This window comes from Nelumbo lutea, chromosome 8, assembly GCF_056320005.1.
Source record: "Nelumbo lutea isolate HS-2025 chromosome 8, American lotus-T2T, whole genome shotgun sequence".
NCBI classification, from domain to species: domain Eukaryota; kingdom Viridiplantae; phylum Streptophyta; class Magnoliopsida; order Proteales; family Nelumbonaceae; genus Nelumbo; species Nelumbo lutea.
Window position 1 is genome coordinate 12,418,692 of NC_142691.1, and position 13,141 is coordinate 12,431,832.

Below are 13,141 nucleotides of genomic sequence, written 5' to 3' on the forward strand. Positions count from 1 at the left end.
GTAAGGCAACCTGGGCAAGATTAATGAGAAATTGGGGATTAATGGACAGAACTAATGAAAAACTGTATAGGCCATGTATATACAATACAGGAGGAATAGCAGAAAAACTGGGCAATTCCACTGGTGCTTATGTGCTGGTTCCTTTAAAGTTTGATATGACAGCCAAATGTCATTACCTTGAACTTTCCTGAGAGAGATGCTCAACGTACCCAACAAATAAGCATAACTTGGTACTTGGAATATTATATATATATATATATATTGGAATTGGAAGATTCAACAATATTTATTCTATATTCTTAAAATGCATTGTCCACATCAGCTTTTTTCTCTCGTATTGCTTTCTAAACCCCTTGGAATTTTATATATTTTTTAATTTAAAAAATAAAGTTTTGCTATTTACCCAAGTCAAATTCCTTTTTTATTAACTTATTAAGAAACCGAGTATAATCACTTTCCGTAGAACATGGGCATCTTGTAACACCAGCCCGTGGATGCATACTTCTAGTAGATACATAAGAATAAGCGCATACATTTACTAATCGTTGGTGAAAAGCACCAGTACGAGAGATGATCACGAAAAGGTGATTCATACATACATGTTCAAACAAAGAATTTCTCAATGCAGAGCTGCCAGTTCTACGAGCTCTTTGTATTCGTCGGAAACATAAGACTTCACTTTAAATGTAGGCTTTCCGTCACCCTTTGCCGGAGATGCATACTTCAATCCAATTACGGTCGCTAAGCCTGCAAAAATATACAGAACCAATTGCTATTCCTTTTTCATCATCGCATTAACAGGGCATTGTTGTCAAGGAATCTAAGCAATTCTGGGTCAGAGTGCAGCATCTGGTCATCTACTTGCCTAAGCACCTAGGCAATTAAATTTTACCCAAAAAATAAACTAAATTGGTAGTTCCCTAAATTTGATGCCAATCAGCATGCATATAAATTAAAAGAAGGAAAATTACAGATTACAACCCCTTACTTTCGGTAGTGGCAATTACCCTACCCCCCTTAACTTTCAGATCCCGACAAATACCCCCTCCGGTAATATTCCATCAATCAACTTTGAAAAAGATTCTCATATGACTGTTCAAACTTTTCAAATCCCCAAACTACCTTTTTTTTTCTAAGGATTTTTAAAGTTTTTTCGCTTTCCATTTGTTACTGGTTTATTGCAATTTCCATTTTATAGAAGTTTCTTGAGTGGGTATTTTAGTAATTTAACTCCTTCCATCACTCAGCTTAACGAAGAGGGATTTTTTTGTCAGAATCTGAAAGCTCAGGGGGTCATTGTCGCAAATGAAAGTTCAGGGGGTAATTACCAGTACCCCCAAAGTACAGGGTAGTAATCTGTATTTTACCCTAATAAAAAATAGCAATGCTCTTTACTAGTAACACTAATTTTCTTCCAACACAGCACACCATGGTATCCAAAAAAATAATAGCACTTAAATCAATCAGTTTTTATATTTCAGACAACACTATAACCAATGTTCAAAGTATCGATACGTTGCACCCCATATACGGCGTATCATATCTTTTGGGTTCCAAAACACCTGTTTACAGGTGTTTTCAAGAACCCTTTTTTTAATAAAAATACATGTAAAAGTGTATATAAAAACCAACTTTTGAAAAAATAACAAATATATATATATATAAAAGCACATATTTTTAAGTACCAATACACCTCTGCCAATACACAGATGTATTGATACTTTGAACCTTCACTATAACATAGTAAGCATTTAATAGAGCAATTCCCTATCAAAAATTATTAAGGCCGTAATTATATTCAAATAAAAATCTTTTAAGACAAAAAAGTGTCTTTATCCTCATATTCTTTCATTCTTTTTCTCTTCTTGAAACCGTCAGATCTTTTTTATGTTTAATGATAAAAAACTTGAACAAAGCATAAATAATATATATAGATAAAAATATATATTAAAACACAAAATAATAATAATATACCAATGCCTGGCTTGTGAGATTTTTGTTGCCTTGCTTGGTCGCTTAGACAAACACTTTTTCATGTAAGCCATGGCATTTAGGCAGGACACCGAACCAAAGGCACTTTGTCACCTACCTAGTGCACCGAACCAAAGCCATTGCAAGTAATGTCATGCAATGAGAATTTTCTGGACTTTTGTCCATGAGCTAAAGAGGCCCCATATAAACAAAATTTAGGCAGCCCAGTGCACAAGGCTCCCGCCAATGTGGGGTCTGGTCTGGGGAGGGAAAAAATTAGAATAAAGGGAACACCAAAAAAACAAGATAAACTACTCATCATAATCCTTAGCAATAAAAGAAGAAAAAAAACTGTAGATAATAGGCAAATCTTAATGTATAGAATACACTTACTGCCATGTATGCGCCCATATAAAAACCTCTCACCATTCCAATACTCCAAAGGTCTAAACTTGATCCTGTGGCTTCGCCTTACCCCAGATTCCCATGAAGACCCAGCCCCTGGACATGCACCATATACGTCCACATTATTGTAGTAGAATCATCAATAGTTTTAAATGATGCATTGTGTAAATTGATGCATGAATAAATACCTGCAAGGCTGTTCCTATGAGAGAGTGCTTTCCTTTTTCTGGTATTGCCTGGAGGTGCTTGTGCTTTGCTTTGTTGATTTGATGATATCATAGAAGTTTCCTGATCTATCTGTCCCTTTCTTTTCCTTCTATTGCCTGGAGGCAATTTTGGTTTGCTCAGTTGATTTGGTGTCATGGTAGAAAGATTCTGATTTGTCTGTTCAATGAGAACCACATATGTTTCTTTCTATAAGAATCAGTCAAAACAAGCATGTATAAGAGCAAGCAATTTTTTATCAGCAACACAAAATAATTTCATTAAAAATATAAGGGCAATCATTTGTTTTTGATAAACAGTATAAGAGCAAGCAATTCCTAACACTAAGATGTACATAGAGCTATAAAAATCATAAAACAGAATATTAGCACATTAAGGAATGAAAGTTATTTTTATACTAGAGCAGGCAAAATTGAAAATTCCAAAAGAATGAAGAGAAAAAGGGAAAACCTCCTAAATCAGATTTAATCCTTTAAGAAATCAGCTAAAGAAGTATTTTTTTCAGGCTTGTTAAAGGTAAAAGCTCGGAGTTTCATCCAGGAAGTATGAGATAAGGACGTTTCATTTCATTTCATTTTATTTAAGACAGGCAGTAATCTTATTCTTTAAACTTCAAGGTTATGGCAGCAATTCGTCCAATAGCAGGCTGAATTTAAGGATGACCTCATATTACAAGATGCTTCAGGAATGGCTATGAGGATGCAGATATACATGCATTTTCATGAGAAACGACCTTCAGCATTTTGAGTGATCCTCTTATCTATCTTGAAGACTTCATAGTTTGATTCTTCTTGCTGTCCAAATTTCAGATACATCATCTTCCTCTCTTTGACCAGATTTTTCTCCTCCTCACTCTTCTAACCAGAAGATATGTTTATCAGGTTTTCACCCCAATTAGCTAACTTAGGCACATCTGTCAAACAACTTCTCTTATTTATCTTGAACATATTATCAACTTGCCTCTCCTTGCTCTAGTCTCCAGATACAGCAGTTTCCTCCTTTCTAGTTTCTTTAGACTTATGCCATTGTGAATCCATTCCTTGAAAATATGCTTAGTAGGACCAGGTCTGTATTAGGCAGTAACAATTACTGCCTCACACCTCAAAGAGGTATCATGTACTTGGGAAGGATAGGTCGCGTTATCTAACAGGGTTTTTGAGAAGAAAGGGGGCATTCGGCATAGCAGGGGAATGAGGAGTTTCTCATATTTCATGAGCCATTTGGAGGATGGTGGATTTACCTTTGTTGGATAATCAAGAGGAGCCTATCTTCAACTGGCTTGACAGATTTGTTGCGTCTCTGAGTGGGAAGAGGAACCTTTCTTCAACTGGCTTGACTATGGAAATTGGCGAAATCTTCTCCATTCAGGCTTGAACATTGCTGACTCAAGGTGGAAGGTTTTCTGGATTTGCTCCAACAATGATGGGAGGGTTGTCAGGTGGAAGATTCGGCCAGTTATGTTTTGGGGAGACAGTTGGCAGGTTTGAAAGATATATTGAAGAAGAGGAAATATGTTTACTGGGGTATCAAGGCTATTAAGGAAAAATTGCTTAATATAATAGCCAAGGTAGACAGGCAAAGGAACAAGGTTCCAGTTTAGCAAACGGCAGGCATAGAAGAGCTAAAACAAAGTTGGACTATGACAGAATAACTTATCAAGAATAAAAAATGAACACAGATTGAGACGTTTGTGGCTTAAACAGGAGGTGGGTGGGGAGGAAGTTGAAGATCAAGGAAGAACAGGTAATTACTGAATCTTATGCTAATCTTTACTCAGAAAGATGGGGATCCAGGATCAGATGAGAATTCTGAGAAGCTAGAAGTGTGCTTCATTGAGGAATAAGTTTTGAGTGCTATTTGGGGAATGAAAAGGGACAATGCACCAGGGACTGATGGTTTCACAATGACTTTTTACAAGAAATGCTGGCATTTTTTGAAGAGTGATTTGATGAGGGTGTTTAGAGAGTTTCATTTTAATGGATCATTGCAAAGGAGTCTTGAATCCACTATCATTACTCTTATTCTGTAAAGAAAAGGAGCAATAGAATTAAAGGACTTCAAGCCTATTAGTTTAGTTGGTAGTGTTTACTAAATAATTGCTAAAGTGTTGTCAAGGAGAATGAAAAAGGTGATGGGATCAATCATCAAACATTTCAAAGACAATTGGGGCTTTTATTCATGGGAGGCAAATTTTGGATGAGGTTTTAGTGGCAAATAAGCTTAATGACTTAAGGTGAGAAGTGAAGGGGGGAGTGGTGCTAAAGATTGATTTTGAGAAAGCTTATAGCCATTTTTTTCCTGATCAGAAAGAAAGCTTATAACCATGCCAACTGGTTGATCACATGTTGAAAAGACTCAACTTTAGCTCCGAGTGGGGGAATTGGGTGAAAGTATGTATTTCTTCAATTGGATTCTCGGTGCTGATTAATGGCGCAGCTCAAGGAAGTGTTTTCTGTTTAATAGGACTTACACAGGGGGATCCATTGCCCCCTCTCCTTATATGTGTCACTGAGGTTCTTAGTAGAATGGTGAATAGAGCAGTGGGAGGGGGATTCATTAATGGCTTGTGGATAATGAAAGAGGGGTAGCTTTATAATTATAGTTTCCAGTTGATACCTTTTTTGGCAAGGCTTCTCTCAAGCGCAACTATAATTTCAGTTTTATTTCAAAATGGTTTTAAGTGATTTCAGGATCGAGGACAAATTTGCTAAAGAGTGAATTGCTTTCTGTTGGGGAAGGGTGTAATGTGCCTCAGTTAGCTAAGATTTTTGGTTGCAAGGCAGGGAATCTGCGAACAAGATACCTTGGACTCCCTCTTGGGGAGAGATGCATCTCTAAATCAACTTGAGGCCCTATTGTTGAAAGGATTGACAAAAAAAATTGCAAGATGGAAAGCTAAATACTTATCTAAAGCTGACAAGTTGATTCTCATCGAAGTGTCTTGAGTTCACTTCCTACTAATATGATGTCTTTGTCTCCTATTGCCTTTCGCTTGGCATCTTTGTTGGAGAAAAGAATGAGAGATTTCTTGTGGCAAGGTTGGATAGAAGGAGTTTAAATCTCATTTAGTTAGCTGGAATAAAGTCTTCCACCCTAAATCTAGGGAAGGTCTGGGTTTTAGAAGTTTAAAACCTTTCAATATTGCACTCTTAGGGAAGTGATTTTGAAGATATAATGAGAGGGAAAGCTTGTGGAGGCAAATCATTAATTTGAAGTATGGGTGAGGGGATAGAACTTGGGATCCAGGGAAAGTTACTGCTCCATATGGATGTGCTCTTTGGAGGACTCGGAATTCTTATATTAAATTCATAAAGGGAAACATATATGAGGTGTGTAATAGGAACAGGGTAAAATTTTAGACTAATCCCTGGTGCTATGATCAGCCACTTATGAAAGTTGTTTCCTCAGCTGTATTAGTTGACCTTGAACAAGGTGTCAAGGAGGCATGCACGGTTCAAAATTTTGATACCTTACACCCCGTATCAGGCATATCATATCGTATCGGATGCCCACCAAAATGCCTTTTATAAGGCTTTTCTAGAAATTCTCATGTTTAACAGTTAAATACATCTGAAGTTAAAAATTAAAAAAAAAAATTGTTTTTTTTGTATCAGGTGTGTCGATTTGAACCTTGGAGGCATGGATTGTTGATGTTTTTAGGTTCCATGGAGGGTATGGTTATTTGAGCCCTATGTTCAGGAGTTTCAATGATTGGGAGGTGGACCTGTTAGTGGGATGGCTTCAGAAGATTTATTGTTTCAGGTCTGCTAGAGATAAGATGGAAATAAGAGTTTGGAGCTGGAACAGATCAGGCAAGTTTATGGTTAAATCTTTTTTGATAAGAAACTGTAACTTTCATTGATGAAATTAAATAAAGAGTATAAATATCACCACCAAAGGATGGTTGGAGAAGCCGAAACAATATTAGCCTTACAAACAAGCCCAAAACAAAGCCTCCCTATTAACTCCTTGCTTATCTAAAGTGTCAGCCATTCCATTTTCTGACCTTAGTTCTTACCCATCTAAATTGCACTTGAAGCTCCATTTCTAAGCACACAATTTCTCTTAGTGGCTGTCTAAGTGATCACTCCCAGGTTTCTAGCTTGCATCCACCCTATTACCAGCTTGGAGTCTCCTTCCACTTGTTGCATTCCCCGTTGTTTTGTCAATCTCAGGCCTTCAAGCAAGGCCTTGACTTCTGCCCTTAAAGAGTCTCCCACCCCAATCGGGCCCAAGAATAGGGCCAACACTCTTCCTTCCTCATCTTTGAAAACACCCCCAACTCCCGACGGACCAGGAATAGGATTACCTTAAGAGTTCCCATCAAAATTCAATTTCACCCTGAACTGTGGTGATCGGGACCAACTCTGTTGAACTATAGGAGAAGAGGAAGAGGACACGGCTAATAGTACTCCAACTTCTAATTAAATCAACTGAGGAAAAGTCCTTGAAAAGTTGCAAAGCTTTAGGCAAATGTAGAATCTTAATGGTAATGCCCTCAACAAGTGCTTCCTTGGTTTTTTCTTGCCCTAGGAAAATCCTATTAACCAAGTTTATGGTTAAATCTTTTTTTATAATTAGTTTATGGTTAAATCTTTCTGCAACAGTTTAATTCTTGGTGCAGATATTTTTCCTACTCATAAAAAAACACAGATATTTTTCCTGTTTCAAGAGTCTGGCAATCAGTGGCACCACTATAGGTGGCATTTCTTATGTGGATAACAATGCTTAACAAATGCTTGACAGTTGATAACCGGTTGAAGAGGGGTATAGCAGTGGATAATCCCCTGTACTCTATGTGTAATGAGTGCCCCAGATCAGTGGATAACTTATTTTTATACTGCAGGCTTGCTTGGAGAATCTAGGGCAGAATGTTAAATATTTTGAGGTACAGCTGAGCCTCCTCAAACTGGGAGGATCTATTATGATGTTGGCAGTTGGCTGGACTTAGCAGAAAAGAAAAGGTTGTTTGGGGAGTGATTCCGCTGATGGTGGTTCAGACTATTTGGAGAGAAAGGAATGACTGTAGATTCAACGGATACATTTCAACAAACGAATTTGTTCTTAAATCTATATGTGGCAGATTGCATTCTTGGGTAGCAGTGCAGTGTATAAAGGAATTCCATAAAGAGACTATTTGGATTGGGGACCTCTTTTTGTATAGAATCTTATATAGTTTTTTGTACAACCCCCTTCCGGCTCCTTGTTGTGGGGACAGGGAGATTCTCCTTTTATTTAGTACAACGCTCAACTTTTTTCAAATATATATATATATATATATATAAGGGTCCATTTGGTTCATAGGAATAGGGGTCTGGAATCGGAACCAGGATGGTCCATTCAGATTTCAATTGTTTGGTTGGGTGGAACCAGAATCCCATTCCCATTGTTGGTGGGATGGCAATCCTCAATTTGAGGGAAAGTCCATTCCAGCTGATTCTGATTCCTGCCTGAACCAAACAGGCGGGAGGAATAGACCATTCCAATTCCAATGGATTTTGATTCAAATTCCAATTCCAACTGCGAACCAAACGGACCCTAAAAGGATTTCAAGCAAGACAAAAACATCAGAATGAGAAGTTGAACCTACCTTTTTCCTCCTCGTCAAGGGCTACTGACTACTGACATTATCTACCAAACTTAGGAAGCTTTACTACTGCAGCCTTGTTCTTTTCTAATAAAGTATATGATTTATTGCACAATTGTAGTTTTTATTAGCATATATATGATTATCAGTATCTATAAATTTAGAATTCTTTTCTATCTAACCAGAGAGACTTTTGGCATTTTGCCTAGGAAAAAGGACTAATCAATAGTTCATTGCTTCTGTTCCATAAATTCTTTCAAGTTTAAGATATCTAATGATTCTAAATCATGACTAGCATTACAGAAAAAAAAAAGTATTTATAAGCCATTTTCCCAATCAGAGCTATGTTATAAGTCATAATTGCACTAGCATTTACTATAGTAGCATTGATTAGTCTAAATGCATGAACAGATTTAATCGGCAAAAATGATTTGAAAACCATACATGCAAAACCACCAAACTTAAATACATTACAAGGAAAAATATTATAAAGAAGATGGCTAACCTCATTTTGTTCAGAAGGAATATCTATCCTTTGTGATGTTTGCTCCTCTAAGCACGGGTCACCTAGAGTAGAGCCTGGTTGATCTGCTAAAGACAATAAAAAGAGATGCATGACTACAAACAATGGGTTGCTTTAATAGTTATGAATAACTTACTGGCAAACAAATAGATAAAGTGAAGTAATAATAAAAGGCATAAAAATGTCCATACACAGACAAAACATGAAAAAATAAAGAAAGAAAAAACCTCTACACTAGTTATCACCAGCAAGCATGTGTTTTGACTGGAACAAAACCAAAAGTTCGGTTTAGTTGGAGACAAACCATTAAGGCCTACAACTCTTTTACTCAATTTATGTTCCAGATGAAGAGATCTAAACCTAATTCACAATAAATAAGGAAAGCATGCCAATTATAAATCGTTATAGACTTCTTATCAAAAAACAAAAAGCAGATACTGGTTATAAAGTAAACAAAACATATAGATTATCTGATTATCTTCAATATCCATTAAAAAGAAAAATGACATCCTAAGTGTTTTTATGCATATTCCCTTAGTTGGGCCACAAGGAGGGATAGTTATTACAAAATAGAACTGGATGGATAGAGGAAATGTGATTCAAGAGTACCATTCAAACTAGAGCATACCACTTAAACTGTAAAATTGAAATCAAAGTTCTATGCAGCAGCAGTAAGATAAGCCATGCTTCAGCAGAATGTTGCATGGTCAAGATTCAAGAAACACTAAATAAGAGGGGCTGGTAGAGATATAGACAAGTGGTAATGTACAAGGCAAGGGATGCCTTGCCTTGCCTTGCAATATTTTTATTTTTTTATATGTAATAATAACTAGATTTTATAATTCTTAATTTTTTATATGTAAAAGAAAAAGAAAGTATTTTTTATATGTATAGTTTTTTATTTTTATAGGAAACTTGGCTCATAGTCAAGTTCAAGCCAAGCCAAGCCCAAACTTACAAGCTTTTGAGTTGATCAAATCTCTAGCTTGAATGGAGCTCAAGCTCAAGCCATATAGTTTTTTGGCATACTAAGCTCAAATAGCCAGATATTCAGCTTGGCTCGGCTTGAATTCACCCCTACCTAGGAGTGCAAACATTTTGGCTGATTCCTTAGCAATAAAAGGGGCTCTAAGCAATCATATGGAAAGGGGATTGCAAGAATCAGGAGTTTATTTGTAGTACCTTGTAGTCTTTATATGAATCTCTTTGAATTTTGGCCCACTTCCTCTTTCAGCAGTTAGGACTTCTTAATGAATGTTGTATATATATAATGCATGTGATTTTACTTTATATATAAAGAACTTCATGAAACATGTATAACACACCCAGAAAGAACAGTAAAAGCAGAACTCAAACACACCTAACTGATTACCATTACAATGCTGTTGGTCCACACTTAAACTTTCTATCCCAAGCTTGAGCTGCTCAGGGGTCACAGTTTGCTTTTGTGCATCTTTTGCCTGCATTGCATCAAAACATTACAATATAGTATCACAAATACCAAGACAATAAATAAAATGAAAGGAAAGAACCAGCAAGTTAAGACATCTAAGATCTCTAAAGTCTAAAGACAACTACCACATCCTTCAAGCAACCATGAGATCCATTTGACCCAATGTTCATATCGGTATCACATCCACTAGAGGTTTCATGGATAGGCTTGTCAAATGGAGAACCCAAATCTTCTGCTGCAAGTTTTCCTGAATCCATTTCATTGCCTGCAGATATATCCTCTTCAAGCATTGGACTGCAACTTGCCAGAATGGCTCGATCCCTTCCCATCATCCTCTGCAGGAGTAGGATTTTCTGGTTCTGGATTACTGGTTCCAACATGAGGTGAGAGAATTTGCCTGTTGATGCCTCTAACCGGAGAAGAATGAGAGGCAGGTGATGCATCAATACCATCTGAAGAGAATGGGTCATTCGGTGGATCCATATCTGGCATACGCCTCTTCAATAAAAATAATGAGGTCAATGGGCTCCTTTGCAGGGTTGTCGAAACCTTCGGGCAAACTGGGCTTCCTGACATTTGCTTATGTTCTGTAGATGTCTCTGTGCTTGTCCTTCTTATTATGTTATGTATATCTGATAATGCTTTTCTCGGCCTCAACGACCATTCATCTGCTGCCTTAACATCATTACTTCGAACACTGTCCAAGCTAGGGAAGGATAATTTGTCCAAATCAATTGACTTAATCTGCAAACGCTCACACAATAAACTTACAGTACCATCTGCATCTAGATCATTACAATTGGTAGATAGCAATTCGTCCAAAAGATTATTGACTTTGTTCTCTGCCAAAGCTACTGAACCTGACAAAATATAAACATAGAATGATACCAGGAAAAAAATAGAAACAAACAAAACTCAAAAGACAAGTATGTGATAGGAAAAATATAAGCTTCAGGATCATGGTTGAACCTTCTTCAGGAATAACATCTACCACTTCATCTCCAACTCTTTCTTTTTCCTCTGATGTCCCATCCTGGTTTTTCTTTTCTTCGTGAGGACTATTATCAGATTGGCTTGGGTTGTCCATTTCAAATTCCTTTTGTGAGGATACAGAAATCTCTTCATTGTCAACAGAAATTGATGAATAACGATGTTTATAATTAACTGTTTTCCTGAAAATAACAAAAAGAAGGTATCCACAGTTGGAACTCCATAAGACACCAATATGCATATGAAAGAAAATGTAAGTAAGAAATAGAAATGATACCCTAGAATTCCAGGTCGACGACAACGCACAGTTGTAGAAAGATTTTGCTGATTTGGATCTATCAAGACATCACCCCTCTGTTTCTGTATTTCTTTTTTGGCATCTAAGAAATGATTACAAAAGAATAAGAAATAGACGTTGACAAAGGATCCAATAAGGGTTTTGGAAAAGAAATTTTAAAAGTAAATGAGATGATGTTACTTTCAATCTTTTCATGGGCCAAAAAGTATTCCTCTGGGTCTTCCAACTGATCAAAGTCTATACTTGAATCCAGATCCAAAGTAGGTTGACTGTCATATAACATAATTAATATCTATTCCATATAAACTGTTTCCCAAGGCAAATAAAGCAATGAATAAATCAATTCACTATTTTTTTTTACCTTGCATTAGGCTTCAAAGAAAACCGAGCCCTTTTACGTCCCAAGGCCAGTCTTCGCTCTTGAGGACGACCCTTGCCCTTTGCAGCAGCAGCTCCATCTTCATGTTCAGATGAAATATGGCATGGAAGCTCAGAATCCAGAGGTTCAGAGCTGTTGCTTAAAATGGTCTTCGCCTGCTCTAGGAGTTTCTTTGGGTTTTTTAATGTCTGCCAATATACAACAAATATGAAATTCAAAAATAATGCCAAAATGGTTTACCATGCATTATTTTCTTCTACAATGTATTATTTCTTCTCGTGTCTGAAGGTCCTTTTTTTCCAAAATACTCCCTATATGCTGGCCAATATCCTTGTGACAACTGGAACGTTCTTTTTCTCTCCATTTTTCTTATTTTGGTTGATAAACTTGCTAAAAAGCTGATTCCCAGCATTTTCCATCACAACCTTAGATATTTACGTCTCAAACCATCCATGTCCAAAAGCCTATATTTTCAACAGGAAAATCACTAGTATCTAGGAAAATATCTAGAGCGGATTTTCTTTTTTTCTTTTTTTTCTTTTCTTTTTTTTTTTTTTTTGCAATCAATCATATGGTTCTTCACAGACATAGCTTTTTGAAACTTATTAGCAAAACTTATGCAAAATTTAACTCTAAAATAGAATCATTAAATCTTTAACAATTGACGAGCTAATTCTATGTAAATGATGCATACTTTTCCCTTTTATGAGTAAGAACTAAGAAAATAATCCGACGCACGCCCAGTGCACCTTCGTTTGCTCGAAGTGAAACCTCAGCTATAACAACGGAACCATCTCAAGTCTAGAAACCAAGGACATTCAAACCACCCCATCCATATCGAAATCAAGTTCAAATATTCAATTTGTCTCCAATAACCTAAATCAAGCTAGAATTGAGACGTAAAAAAAATGAAGCAGAAACTAAGTAAAGAGAAGTGAAGGCACCATGGATTTAAGATAGTTATGGATATTCTCCATATCCTGCTGTTCTGATTCTACCGCCTTCATCGAATCTTTAAATGTTCGAGGAAACAAAGAAATAGTCGACAGCCCAACCAGAGGATCGACCGGATCTGCACTTTGAAGTTTAGATGCCATCTTACATGTCGATTTCAGACCTTTTAGTTGCAGAGATACCAAAGAATAACCCTAATGAGAGAGAGAGAGAGAGAGAGAGAGAGAGAGAGAGAGAGAGTTCCCTCGTTTCGAAAATTGGAAAAGAGCGGGAGACATCTTATAATAACCAGTAAAAAGGGCTAGAAACTCAGTATATATGTTGAGCTATCATATTAAGAGCCCAGAGAATTCATC

General features: G+C 36.7%; 1 protein-coding gene across 1 annotated transcript; it reads right to left on the reverse strand.

Annotated features, from left to right (window-relative positions):
- Positions 1 to 398: 398 nt before the first annotated feature.
- Positions 399 to 13,075, reverse strand: CENP-C (centromere protein C). Its single transcript, XM_088957841.1, is given in 12 exon segments — positions 399 to 747; positions 2,365 to 2,472; positions 2,565 to 2,790; positions 8,694 to 8,776; positions 10,072 to 10,171; positions 10,290 to 10,601; positions 10,603 to 11,024; positions 11,134 to 11,336; positions 11,432 to 11,534; positions 11,633 to 11,721; positions 11,814 to 12,019; positions 12,776 to 13,075. Coding segments are annotated over 12 exon segments (2,133 nt in total). The 5' UTR covers positions 12,929 to 13,075; the 3' UTR covers positions 399 to 619.
- Positions 13,076 to 13,141: the final 66 nt, after the last annotated feature.